Genomic DNA, 14,383 nt, shown 5'->3' with positions numbered 1-14,383 from the left:
GATGTTTATCTTCAGGGCTTGAGGAAGAACAACATTAAGTAGTACACTTACGGTCTTGACTTTTTAGCTTCCACAGGGGGAACCAAAATGAGCTTGTCCTCTCCTTGTTAATGTAGTTACTAGAAAGGGATGAAATATGCTGTGATAAAAACTACATTTTTTTCCTACAAAAATACAAAACTACAATAAAACTACAATAACTATAAAAGTTCTGTCTTTTTTTAAAAAAGTTTATAAAGCAGTATAGCATGGGGAATTTAATCTTGCAAGTAATACCATTCTAAGCATGACTATTTCAGAAGTTCAAAATAGTTGACAGTTTAACTATATACAAAATTAAGTCTGGTGTAACTAAGATACCATGTCTAAAAGGCAGTAATGAGTTGGGAAAAGCTATGACAAAAGTCTAATTTGTTTAATACAATAACCCAGTAGAAAAATGGGCCACTGAGAGTTCATGGTTCATAGAAAAGGGATAGCTTCTCAGCATAGGCAGGTCTTCAGACATAATCAAAAAGAGAAATTTCTATTGAAATTATAAATTGCCACCAGAATGGTAAAGATGTAAAAGTATATTTCCTTTTACCCTAACAACAGAAGCATTCATATTCTTGTGGAAGTATACACTGATATTGTACAGTTGCTCTCCGAAGAGGTTGTACTTCCTAAAATTCGAAATACACATTCTCATTAAGCCAGTAATTCTGCTACACCCAAAAGTTTAGCCGACCACCACATTCTCAGATGTGCACAAAATCAATGTTGTGTGAGGGTGTCCGTTTTGACACTTTCTGTAAAAGCAAGAAATTGGACAGTCAGTCAGGAAACTGGTTAAATCAGCACCTTCAAACACTGGGGCCCAATGTAGCTATTAAAAAGGATGTAATTTTATGATATTATCTCCAAGATATGTAATTAAAGCAAGAAGCAATCACGTTTTGTTTCAACAGGGCTGTGTGAACACGTGCTCTCTTCTGCACACACTCGGGAGGCACACGAGACTGGCACTGCTGAGTCCTTGGGTGGGAGGGAGGCACCCTTCCTACTATTCAGCTTTTCTCCATATCAGTGTATTATTTATGAAAAACAAAAATAAAAAATACAACGTGGGGTATGAAATAAGTCCTACTTAAACTTTTCTTAAATTTTTTGTTCTTTGCCCCCTTACTATGCAGTTAGGGAACATTTGGGCAAGTATATGGTGGAAATCTTGACTATTAATGATAGAAACATTCGTTGAGCACTTGCTTTGTGCTCACGAAAAAGCAGTGGTGAGCACTTTACAAGTTCATGTATTCATTTACTTGTTACAATTCTGAGAGACAGTTAACAGCATCTGTTTACTGACCAAGGAGCAAGTTAAGAAACACGCTACAAGTGACAAAGCTGTTGAATCTTCCTACCGTATTTATGTGGCCTTGCCTTACATGGCACAAAGTCTGTTCCTAATGTTGGTGGAAATCATTCTGTATACACAGGTACCGATGGGCCTTTATTCCAGAAGCCTCAGATGACTCTGGTTTGGAAGTCAGAAGACAAGGCATACATCAACGAGAATTTAAACCTTATGTAGTACGACTAGCCAAGCTTCTTCGAAAAAGGGCAAAGGTATCAATCACATTCTTTCCTTTTTGTGTTTAAGAAGATAACATTTGTAAAATGTATTTATATTGTGTTACATACTTTGTATTTTTCAGTGATTAGAGATCTTCACCCAAGAAAATAGTCAAGTTGACCCTTGAACAACGTGGGGCGTTAGGGGCACCTACCAGCCAGCCACACAGTTGAAAATCCTTTTGACTCCCCAAACCTTAACTAATAGCCTACTAATGACCCTACCAATAACACAGTTAATTAACACATATTTTGTATGATACATGTATTATATACTGTATTCTTAAAGTAAGCTAGCAAAAAGAAAATCTTAGAATCTGAAGTAAAAAAATTACAGTATTGAAAAAAATCTGTGTGTAAGTGGACCTACATAGTTCTTACTGTGTTGTTCAAGGGTCAATTGTAATGAAGTTAGCATGCTCACCATGGGCCTTTTTTGAAGTCTTGCCCTTCACATTCCAAAATTTCAAAAATAAATTGTACAATTTGGGGATAATCTGGGTTGTCTTTTGAGTCTTAGTTTTCAGAATGTGCTTTGAGTGCTCAGAAATTTTCCACTTTTCTGGGGTCCCTTATTCAGGCAACAGCTCCTAACTGCATTCCACAACTGTAGAAATGGAATAGAGGAAAGTGGTTAAAAAGTATTTTATGGATATAAGGAACTCGATTTATAGTCAAGTTATTTCTTTAGGGACCAAGTGAAAGGATAAAAACAAAGATGAAAGTTGTGTAGAGTTTAGGATAGGACTTAAGTACTTTCATTTTGATATTACAGGGTTTGAAAAAATATTCATTATAGCAAGTCCAGAAACAAGGGAATTATATATGACCCCAAGCACATGTACACTGTCATCCCTGCATCTCATTAGTGATGAGCGTTTATAAGACTCCTCCCTTCTCTAAAGAATAAACATGGCAGTCTTGTCTAAAACTTGTTCCACAGAATAAGAAAACAGTTTTGATTAGAAGGCATTTCCCCCAAACACTCTAAACAAGGTCTTCATGGCCAAGCATCCTTTTCATGGAACAAAGGCTATGAGTTCTCCTCTTTCCTTCCACAGGACAAGGAGGAGGACTTTAAGACAGTGATTTTGGAGGGATTGGAGATGACCAGGCATCAGGTGAGGGTGGCTTTTTGATGCTTGTGATACGGCAGCAAAAGTTGCCACATCGGGACCAAATATTGACACACAAACCCAGGTCTGAACTTCAACAAGTACAAGAGAGGTAAAGAGGAAGGAAGTCTTCTTTTAGATTGTTGAAGTGAAAGGAGAAATCGTTTGTGTGGAAACATGCTTGACTTTTTCTTTCTTATTGAGGGAAGTGGTTCTGATTAAGAAAAGCAGAACATTAAAAGAAGTCATTCTTCTTGATCAAGAGCTCAGTAAAAATCCCTCTCTTAAACGTGTATCTGGACAAGAACATAAACAAAGTTCTCTTACATTGGAAAATAGTTATGTAGACGGTTCAATATATTACTCATTTTATTTCAGGATAATGTTGTATGCCTTTTAATTACCACTGAATTGCAGTTTGATGGTATAGTCAGCCAGTTAATGGTAGTCCATGATGTGGAAGTCAATCCCAAGACTGTCATTAAAGCAAGTGTCACAGTTCAGAGAAAGGAAGATGGTTTTCTGTGCCCTATAATGAAGGGTGAAGTTGAAAACTGCTAACACAGTAACTAAGAGATGGCTGGGGATTTTGGCCATACAGGATTAGATGATCTTTTCTTGTTTATTCCCTAGTCTTGTTTTAACTTCAATTTATTTTCCCTTCTCATGATTTTATTTTTGAATATGCAAACAAATCTGTGAGCTCATAAAAGAAAGTAAGCTGGATTTTGCATCTCCTTTCTCCATTAGGAAACTAGTGATATTAAGATATTTGGTAAATGACAAAAGTGTCTTGGCAACATCTGATCTTGGAAGGCAGACTCCATTTATAACCAATATGACAGATTGTGATTATGCTTCCTAAATTCCACTTGGTTTCTTCTTTTTTAATTCAGTTTTTTGTCTTTACTCTGTGTTTTCATATCTGAGTCAGCTCAAGTTCAAACATCTTTAGGTTTTTTTATATATTTTATTGATTATGCTATTAGTTGTCCCAGTTTTCTCCCTTTGTCCCCCTCTACTCAGTACCCCCATTCCCTCCAGCAAACCTCCCCTTAGTTCATGTCCATGGGTCATGCACATAAGTTCTTTAGCTTCTCCATTTCCTATACCGTTTTTAACACTCTCCTGTCTATTTTGTACCTACCAATTTGTACTTAATCCCTGCACCTTTTCCCCAATTCTCTTCCTTCTCTCTCGCAGATGATAACCCTCCAGATGATCTCTATTTCTGTGGTTCTGTTCCTATTCTGCTTATTCACTCAGTTTTTTAGATAGTTGTGAATTTGTGCCATTTTAATATTCAGTTTTCATCTTTTTCTTATACAGGGTCCAGCACAAATAATACCCCTTTTTAATTATAAAATCATAAGATTGTAATCCTGTAACATAATATCACACTCAAGTACACCATATGACACTTTAGGTGAAATGTTCACAATAAAACTATAAATTACTACCCCCATACTCAAGCAAGTGTTACTCTGCTGGACCCTGTATAGTTCCTTATAATATTTCATATAATGCCCTGGCTGGTGTAGCTCAGTGGATTGAGTGTGGGCCTGCAAACCAGAGGATCACAGTTCGATTCCCAGTCAGGGCACATGCCTGGGTTGTAGGCCAGTTCCCATCAGGGGACACACAAGAGGCAATCATACATTGATATTTCTCTCTCCTTCTCTCCTTCCCTTCCCCTCTGAAGATAAATAAATAAAATCTTTAAAAAATATTTCATATAATTTTGGGAAACATTTTATCTGCCTTGAATTCTAAATGATAGATTTGCTGGATAGAGTAACCTAGGTTGTAGGTTCTTGCTTTTCATCACTTTGAATACTTCTTGCCTGCCCTTCTAGCCTGTAAGGTTTCTTCTGAGAAGTCAGCTGACAGTCTTATGGGAACTCCTTTTTCAGTAACTCTCTGCTTTTCTCTTGTTGCTTTTAAGATTCTTATTTTTTAAGTTTGGCATTTTAATTATGATGTGCCTTAGTGTGGTATTCTTTGGATCCAACTTGTTTGGGATTATATGCTTCCTTGATTTGTATGTCTGTTCCCTTCATCAAATTAAGGAAGATTGCTTTCATTACTTTTTCAACTAATTTTCCAATTTCTTGCTCTTCCATTTCTCCTTCTGGCACTCCTGATTCAGATGCTAGTATGTTCAGAGATGTCCCAGCAGCCCCTTATTCTGTCCTCATTTTTTTGAATTTTTTTTCCTCTTGCTATTCTCATTGAATGCTTTTCTTCTTCCTTATGCTCCAAACCATTGATTCCCAACTTCATCCTCTCTACTGTTAGTTCCCTATAGATTCTTTATTTCACTTAATGCAACCTTCATTTCTGCCTGGGTCTTTTTTATGCTGTTGCAGTACCCAGTGATTTCTTTGAGTGTCCCAAAAACTAGTATTTTGAACTCTGCACCTGATAGGTTCCTTATCTCCATTTCATTTAGTACTTTTTCTGGGATTTTGTTCTGTTCTTTCATTTGGGTTGTATTTGTCTCCTCCAATTGGCAGCCTCCCTGGGTTTGTTTCTGTGCATGAGGTAGAGCTGTTTGACTCATCTCAGTAGCTTGGCCTATTGTAGAAAAGGCACCCATCTGGATGAATGTGGCTTCTTCAAATCCTTTGTTGTCAGACTTCCACACAGCTTAATTTTCTAACAAATCTGGGTGATATTTGTTTTGTAGTCTAGCTACTGTGCTTATTTACTTGGCTTCTCAAACTAGCTTCATAGTTTAACTATCTTGTGTTCAGTTAGTTGACAGGATTTTCACATACATTCTCATTTGACTTGACTGCTGCAAGGTAGATTTTCCTGTTTTACAGGTGAGGAACCTTTCTGTATCTTGCCCAAGAATCCACCATAGTAAGTAAATGGCAGAGCCAGGACACTAACCCAGTTACTCTATGTCAGCTTTCCTCCCCACGTTGTGTAGCACAACACAGAAACAGATCGCATCTCCTTTCTCTTTGCTGACAATAATTATTCACTCTGGGCCCTCCTTCCACCTTGTGGCAAGTTTAAGCCATTAGGTTAAAGGGAATTAATTGATTTACTAAGGATGAAATGTGTAACCCTTTGTCTCTTCCAGCCTTCTTCTGCAGTCATTTTGTGACCCAGTCCTTGGTTCCATTAGTGGGAGTCCAGAAATCTGGGAGCTTTTTGAGTATATACAAAGCACAAAATAAGCTTTGACTCTCCTTATCCCAAATCAATTATGCTAAGCTTCCTTATAATAAATGTTAGTAGACCCCTCCATATTCACTTAATAATTGGTACCCGAAGGCCTCAGAATTAAGAAGTGTCTGGACTGAAGATGCAGTGTCATCATTTGTACTTAACTGATTGCTGTTTATACCCTTTGAAGTGTTCTCATGCACGTCACAGGTGACAAACACAAGGCCTGTGGGCTGAATCTGGCCCAGCACCTTGTTTCTACCTGGCAGCAGTGTCCAGCTCTCACTTAACTGTTAAGGAATAGTTACATTTATAGTCATAAAATTACATTTGGTCCTTTGAAGGCAACCACGAGGCTGATGTGGTCCCTGGTGAAAATGAGTTTGACAGCCCTGTACTACACCATCTGTTAATAACAGTTCCTGTTTTGTTTTCTGCAGAAAACGCCAGAGGAGGACAACTCAGGGAGAACGTTGGGTTGGGAGCCAGGGCACTTGCTGCTCACCGTCTGCACCGTGCGCAGCATTGAGCAGCTGCTGCCATTCTTCACTGTGCTCAGCCAAGTCTTCAACAGCAAAGTTACCAGCCGATGTGCAGGACACTCAGGGAGCCCTGTCCTCTACTCAAACACCTTCCCTAACAAGGACATGAAACTGGAACATCACAAACCGTTTTCCAGCAAAGCTAGGCAAAAAATAGAAGAGATGATAGAAAAAGATTTTCTGGAAGGGGTGATAAAAACTTGAGTACCACAAGTGGTTCCACTTAGTTTAAATGTAAATGTAATTGTTTAAAACAAACTTAACTCTGAGTTGTATAGGGGTTTTTTTGTATGTAACAAAGCATATTTCAGGTTGTATTTAATTTAAATATTTGTAAATAAGAGCAAATGTCTGAGTGTGGCCTGAATCACGTTTAAATATTGTTGGCTCATATGGATTAAGGTGCCTAAGAGAGATCTATATATACATACATAGTCCATTGTTTTATTGTCCTCAGTTGTCCTAAACCTGCAAAATACACACTGCACATTTTTTTCTATTGGTTTCAAGCTTCGCTTAATTCAGTTTGGTTGGGGAGTTCCTTTACTTGTTATTAACCACATTTCAGTGTCAGAATGGTGTCACTTCTGTCAGAGGACTGGTAATGTATCACAATTAGTTTCTGCCCACATTACTTCACTAAGAGAAGTAAAGAATAACCGAAGCCTGGGACCTGCACCCTTCTAAGTGTAGCAGGAGCATCTCCACCTCAGGACAGAGACACGCGGCCGCCAGTCACACCTGAGTTCCTGGGGATGGTAATTTCAGAGGTAGGTCACCTAAGAATCATTCTAAAGACATTGCTGTGGTAAAATCAGTTGTATAAAGTGTTTTCCACTCTCTCCACCCGTATCAACAATGGTGAAGACTACAAAACAGCATCCTGGTTAGGTGATGGCAGTAGAAAAGACATCCCCCAAGGTGTTTGTAATAAATAAGATTTAATTTTCCAGAAGCCCTCATGAATTTGTCCCAGCATATATTCTAATCATACATGCAAGTGACAATATTTTACATTAGTGAGAGTGAAACTAGAGGTAAGTTTCATTTTTTAAAAATATGAATTTAACAAGTGTAAGGCTTAGCCATTTCCAAAGAATTATTCTGGTAGTGTTTAAGAAGAGATCTAAAACAATTCAGTAAGGTGCAGTAAACATGATTATAAATGTGTTTGAACCTGTCACAATGGCAGTACTATTGTTATGTAAAAACTTTTTAAAAATCCAGTTTCTCAAGATATAAAAATTGTCTTCAGAAACCTGCTTGGGGACATTCTCCAACTCCTCCAGCCAGCGTAAACACTGCCAAGCTCACTTCATGGGCAAGGCTATCCGCACTTTCCTGAAAATTACACGAAAATTGATTAGATGGAGGGGAGGGGAGGGAGCCTCCTGATTGTTTCACTAACATATTAAGATGAAAATGTTTCTTTTTTCATATTTCAGTAGTAAATTCCAAGACCCTTAAATAAATGGAAAACAAGCCAGTCTTCCAAATAAGGTAAATTCTTAATCAAATAATAAAATTATTTCAAAACTGAATAAATGTAATGAAACCTAGTCTTCAAAGGCAACAATTATCTAAGAGTAAGTTACTCTTAAGGCCCTGGGTGTCCTTTCCTCGCCCACCATATAGTGAATAAATACAGGGTCCAGTGGGAGTAAAGCTTGCTTGAGTGTGGATGGTAGGGTACATGAATCTCACGAGAGAGAGAACAATTTGAACAGTTCACCTAAAATGTCATATGGTGCACTTGAGTCTGATATTATGTTACAGAATCACATGCTTATGATTCTGTAATAAAAGAGGGGCATTATTTTCATAAAAAGGGTTTATGGTAATGGAAAAGACTGTATTGAGAGGACAAATTGTAAATCTCTGGACCACAAAGTCTTGCCCTATCACAAAAATAGCAGTAGCACAGAGCAAGACTGTCCTTTAATGGAAATATTTTGAAAAGCAAATTAAAAGTCCAGAGACAAAGATGAATTTCAGGTAGCATGGATGATGACACCATTTGATTTAGAAATGAACCTCCAACTAGGTTGTTTTTATAAAGCAAAAGGGTTATGTTTTTATAGGAGAAAAACTATAATGAGTCAGACTAAGTACCCACTAATTACTCATTTCATAATTAGAATTATGACACTTTCAGAAACTAGACTAAATCAAAAGAAAAATATTTAGGGAAATAAAATAAGTGGGTATAATTTTGTTCAAGTTTATAACTACTGACAAAAATAATTTTGTACTCTTAAAATGAACCTAAAAAGCTCCATAAACAAGAAAGACATTAAATCCTTATTTATCATGTGAGATTTCAGCACTATTAAAATAGTTTTCATCTGTACCACCCCCGCCCACCACCTATGTTATTATTAGACTCTCACTGCACATTTTTCCAGGAGAACTGTGCCAGCTTACCTGTGAGTCTGCCTCTGCATACACTCGGACCACGTCTTCAGTGCCAGAGGGCCGGACGAAAGCGCGGGAAAGCCTGTACTTCTTCACCAGGTTGTTGATCGCCTCCTGTAGTCCTGGGGGGGTGACTGCTTGCCTTTCAGCATCAGTGGTGCTAATCACTTGCCTGTCTGCAACCTGTGCCAAAGCATTTCATGTTCCTTACTGTATTTCACTCTGTTTTAGAAGCTTAAGCTGTTCACTGTGATTCCCACCAAAGGATTATTTATGGCCATTTCAGTTTACTGTATCATAAGTACAACACAGAGTAAAGTTCCAGATTAAGTGTACCATGAAATTGCACTAAAGTTTTAAAATTCTATTATCATTTCTTAATATCTGTTATTAAGTTGAACATATTTATAAAGTTGAACATATTTATAGTTTGTTTCTTCAGTCTATAAAGAATTACCTTTATGAAAAAGAAATAACATTTCCACAGACTATCTTACACTGACCATTAAAGTAATGGCCAGTAAATACTATATGACTTAAAGTCATTAATCAAATAACCTTAGGTTGCCAGTTATCCTTTTAAAAACCGCTTTAATTATATAAGAGGGTCATGATGAGAATCTCCTAAATATGCCAAAAATTAATCTGAACAATCAGCAGCCATTTCTGTGAACTCTAGATTTCATCTCTCTCACAAACCTGTTGTGGGAATAAACTGGTATAAATCTATATAGAAATCAATTAGCCATTTATCTAAAATGCCTTCTTCCCTTTGAACCCACAGGTTTCTACTCAGCAGCTACCCTCAGGAAGTGGAAATATTTTCACTCAAAATGATAGGCTATCCAGGATTTGCTTCAAAATAATATGGCAATGTTGAGAATGTTTAGGATAATAAAACCTGTTGAATCTGGGTAAACGGGCTCATTCTTTTTATTCCATTTGTATGTTTTAAATTTTTCATAGTAAAAATTTTAAAATGACATGTGTCATTATTTATAAGTTTGGAAACCAAATACTTCTCAAACACCAGAATGGTTAAGAGCTCCTCTGTAATTTTTAAATATAGAAGAAAATATAATTAGATAATGTATGGCATTGTTTTCTATGTAACATGTACATATGGGATGAAGTATGATACACTTGGGAAATATGTTTATGAAGTGAGATTTGAAATAACAGCTTTTAACTTTTAGAAAAGTAATTTTAAGACCGTGGTCCCACCTGAACTTTGAGCTGCCTGTTGGGAAGGTCCGTGTAGAGCGCGTCCCACTGCTGCACAGTCAAGCCTTTCAGAGCCAGGATGGCCTCCACCACCAGCATGTCAGAGATCGCATCGCCTGCTGCCTGCGGGGGGGGGGAAGACCACAGGACAGACTGCTCCGGTACACGGAACGCTAGGATGTGAGTGTGTCTCAGAAAACCAGTCTTAGTCTCCTGTGCATCCTCCCGCTCCTTGCAGCATTATTAGCTGCGTGGGGATAAACAGGAGCATTAATGAGAACTGAACTGAAACTAGCTCTGGAGAAACCTGCCTTTAATCTTCCTCCTTAGCTACAAAGTGAAATTAGACAGGATAACTCTTATGGTTCCAGCATTAACATTCGATTTCAATTTTTTTCTTTATATCTAGATTCTTTATACGATTAGCACACCACGATGGAAGACATTATACAACGTAGTGAAGGAATATGAGCTTTCATGTAAGTCACCTGAAGTTGAAGCCATATTCTGCCACTTAGTAGCTAGAAGACCTTTTCCCTTCATTTATGAAGTGACAGGTGTAATAACCCTTCTCCCTTCTGTGTTAATGAAAGGATCACATGAGAGGGCACATAAAGTGCCCCGAATGTACAAGGTGCCCAGTGTCACTTCCACCACTGTGCCATGTCCTGTGCTTTTGCTTGCTCTTCCATTGCCCTCAGCTACATTCGAGTCCCAGCAACCTGACCCATGTGAGACAACCAATTATTTTACCTGACTCTCCTTGAGAAAATAGGCTTTAAAAAAACGTTTAGTCAAATATATGCTCTCAGTAGCTGAATCTAGTGTCTATAGGTAGAAGCTACTCATTATACTAGAAAATTTTCATCAAAAAATGCAGGGTGAATGAAGCATACAGATGTCCTGTCACTGACATGTCAGCATACATCCCGGCTGTATGTGCCGCTTTTGTGAGGAGGCACCACTTTAATTTTTTATGCAGCCCACTGTATCGTCCGCCTTCTGAATAGGTAACCAAGAGCCCGCCACCCCATCAGCTCTACCTGGTTAAATAAATCAATGATGTTTTCAAGCATCTTAGCAGCTTTCCTTTTCTCATCTTCTGATTCTTTTGCTAGTTGTTTTATCTTCCTTTCTGCAGCTTTACTAAACAGTACCTGCAATGAAAGGGTACAAAAACCACAAAGCTCTACCACAGACCCAGTCATAAGTACTATCATACTAGCTAAACCACTTTCAAAACTCTCAAAGAAGCAGAAATTTAGGGGAAGAATAATGGCAGCCTTATAAGGTATAAAATTAACATAAGATCAAAGCAGAGCCCAAAAGATATTACTGGCAATGAAGTTCCTTTATGGATTATAAAACTTGTTATCAAAATTCAAAGAGCTGCCCTTGCCAGTGTGGCTCAGTTGGTTGGAGCACCATCCTGTAACCAAAGGGTTGCAGGTTCAATTCTCAGTCAGGGCACATAGAGAAGACAACCAATCAATGTTTCTCTTTTGCACTGTTGTTTCGCTCTCTTCCTCTCCCTCTCCCTAGAAGCAATGAAAAAATATCCTCGGGTGAGGGAAAAAAATTGTTTTTGAAGAGCTGATCACAAAGAAAATACCACCTCGGCAAAGGTGCTCACATACATGGGTTCATTATAGCTATCCCTCAGCCAGGTAAACTGGCTCTGTGCAGCCAGGAACGTAAGCCTACCTCTATCCACTTTACCTTGAAGAACATAATTCATTGCAGCTGGCATATTTTTGTGTCCTAAAGTTAAGGACAACAGCTAAGCAAAAGTAGAAAGACTGCTCCTATTTATCATATTATGGCAAATAGTGCCATGAATATTTATTATACATCACGTTCCTCAGGATTCCCATCATTTTGAAATACCTTGCCCATAATTTTAGTGCCCTCAGATGCCCAGTGCTGAGGAGTAGCAGCAGACCATGTTCAGCCGCTTGCTGAAATGCTTGCTTGTTGGTAAACTAAGGGGCAGGTTGGCCACTTACTTGACTGAAACAGAGACATACCCATTCATTCACCCTACGCCAGCAGAGCTGACCAGGTGATAGAGACATTATAGTCTCGAAGCCTAAAATATCTCCTATCAGCCCTTTATGTTCATTTACCGACCCCTGCATTAGATCCCCGAAGTTGTTTTACTTGTATTTTCTAAAAAGGTATTTTTCTTCTACTTATATTCATTGCCTCTAGAAGCCAGTTTTAAAAGTATGAGGAAACTGCCCTGGCTGGTGTAGCTCAGTGGATTGAGCGCGGGTCTGCGAACCACACAATCATGGTTCGATTCCCAGTCAGGGCACATGCCTGGGTTGCAGGCCAGTTCCCAGCAGGGGACTCATGAGAGGCAACCATACATTGATATTTTTCTCCTTCCCTTCCCCTCTAAAGATAATAAAATGTTTAAAAAAAATAAAAGTATGAGTAAACTTATTTGACCTAGATAACTATTTTTTGTTGGTCATCTCAAATCCATGTATGAAATAGGATGATGTATAAAACATTTAAAGAAAAATAATGAACCTATGAATATACTAGCAACCACTTAATATACCTTCAAACTGTGAATTTTGTGGTAGATGAGTTGTATCTCAAAAAACTTTTTGAAGCATTACGAACACTGTTTAAAATATATACATACACTTGTTCCTAACTGCCTAACTACTTTAAACTCATTTCCAGTTGTTTATAACTTAATTCTTCAGCTATGCAACACTTTTCAATTTACCACACCTACTATACTTTCCTTTTACCACCTATGGCCAGTTGACAAAAACTATTTTAAATGATCTATATACAATCTGCTCATAAAAAATTAAGAGGTACATTTTTGTAAGAAACTATACTGTAAGAACAAATTAGCATTATTTCTTCACATTCAAAAAATACCACTGTAATCTAAAAAAGAGACCCAGTTTCACCGCATATAAAAACATACTAAGTTAACCAAATAAGTTCTACCACCATCCCAATCATTTCAACAAAGTAGAATATTACCTATCATTACCCAGATACAGAATTCCCATAATAAAAAAAGTGTCAGCTAAAGCTGTAATTGTTTAAGAGAACTTACTGTGCCATGCCCATTTGCTTCAAAATAAACTCCAACATCAAATTCTTGAGCCTTGTGGTGCAAATGTTTTACACCAGTTTTAGTACAATAGACTGGTACCTATAAGATATTTATAAAAACATGACAGTTATTCAACCAGCAAATGTATTGTATACCAACCATCCAGGAATATTAATAAAGAACAAAACCTGGAGCTTAATCTAGTGAGGAAGACAAAGCAATGAAAACCAGAGTGGTTACCATGGGAATAGAAGGCACTTCGATGCACAAATATGAGGGAAAAGGGAAATGAGAGAGATGAAGGCCTCCATATAAATACAGGCAAGACTGCAAGTGGAGGAATGGCACGATCTGCTTCAGGGAGCTCAGCTTAGCTCCAGTGTAGAGAGGGGCTTAGAGTGGCGGCCTGCAAGCTTTTACTATCAAGGGCCGGACAAATATGTTAGGCTTTGCGGGCCACATCATCACTGTTCCAATTGCTCAATTCTGTCACTGTGGTGAGAAAGGAGCCACAGACAACACAAAACCCAATGAGCATGGCTGCATTCCCATGAAACTACAAACGGGCAGCAGGTTGGGTTTGGCCCAAAGGCCACTGCTCGTTAACCCTCTTGCTTAGAGGGTCTGCCAGGAGTTTTCTAGGGCTAATCCTAGTAAGAAGTTATGGTGGTTGGATTAGCAACACTGGATACACAAAGTCTTTAACAGATCTGATAAAAATGGTTAAGAAAAATCTAGTACAAAACTGAAAAAAAAAAAAAAGAGATCCAGATCAAGTAAGATCGACATTTGACTGGATTTAGGAAACCTAAGAAACTGCTAGCGCTAAAAGTACTTAATCTATTAGAAAACGATTATAAAGTAACAGTTCTGACATACTCAGTTTCTTAAACAAGGTATCTTACCTGTAAGAAATTTTTAAGACACAAAATTGTAATTAAAATACTAAAACAACCCTAAGTTCTGAAAAATCCCCATGAAAGGCAGGCAACTGGGCCCCATATGGGAGCCCCTTGAGTAAACTTACTGTAACCGCGTACAGGGTGGGGCAAAAGGCAGTCTACAGTCATTCACGTGGAAAATAATGTGATAATAAATAAGACAATAAACTTGTTTCACATACTCACAACTGTAAACCTGCTTTTGCCCAACCCTTAAATCAGGTCACAAACTCCCAGCCTCCAGACACATTTTAGTGTGCCTAG

General features: G+C 38.0%; 2 protein-coding genes across 12 annotated transcripts in view; one reads left to right on the top strand and one right to left on the bottom strand.

The window, feature by feature from the left end:
• Positions 1-6,950, top strand: part of DOP1A (DOP1 leucine zipper like protein A) — a 115,393-nt gene extending 108,443 nt beyond the window's left edge. For 3 of the 6 annotated variants that reach the window (XM_037039393.1, XM_037039394.1, XM_037039392.1), the window contains 3 exons: positions 1,479-1,608; positions 2,676-2,735; positions 6,350-6,950. In XM_037039393.1, coding sequence (XP_036895288.1) covers positions 1,479-1,608; positions 2,676-2,735; positions 6,350-6,655 — 496 coding nt within the window. In that variant the 3' untranslated portion in view covers positions 6,656-6,950. The remainder of the gene's footprint in view (positions 1-1,478; positions 1,609-2,675; positions 2,736-6,349) is intronic. The other 3 variants (XM_037039396.1, XM_037039397.1, XM_037039395.1) reach the window with 1 other exon arrangement.
• PGM3 (phosphoglucomutase 3) overlaps positions 1-14,383 on the bottom strand; it is a 31,183-nt gene that overhangs the window by 2,916 nt on the left and 13,884 nt on the right. For 5 of the 6 annotated variants that reach the window (XM_037039399.1, XM_037039398.1, XM_037039401.1 and 2 more), the window contains 4 exons: positions 13,179-13,277; positions 11,134-11,247; positions 10,091-10,213; positions 8,876-9,049 (listed from right to left, as the gene is read on the bottom strand). In XM_037039399.1, coding sequence (XP_036895294.1) covers positions 8,876-9,049; positions 10,091-10,213; positions 11,134-11,247; positions 13,179-13,277 — 510 coding nt within the window. Of the gene's footprint in view, positions 1-7,378; positions 7,793-8,875; positions 9,050-10,090; positions 10,214-11,133; positions 11,248-13,178; positions 13,278-14,383 lie in introns of those variants that run through there. The other variant, XM_037039404.1, reaches the window with a different exon arrangement.

Source organism: Sturnira hondurensis, unplaced genomic scaffold (genome assembly GCF_014824575.4).
Source record: "Sturnira hondurensis isolate 20B ecotype Veracruz unplaced genomic scaffold, ASM1482457v3 Scaffold0025370, whole genome shotgun sequence".
NCBI classification, from domain to species: domain Eukaryota; kingdom Metazoa; phylum Chordata; class Mammalia; order Chiroptera; family Phyllostomidae; genus Sturnira; species Sturnira hondurensis.
Note: the sequence above shows the minus strand (reverse complement) of the source record. Positions and strands in the feature narration are given on the sequence as shown.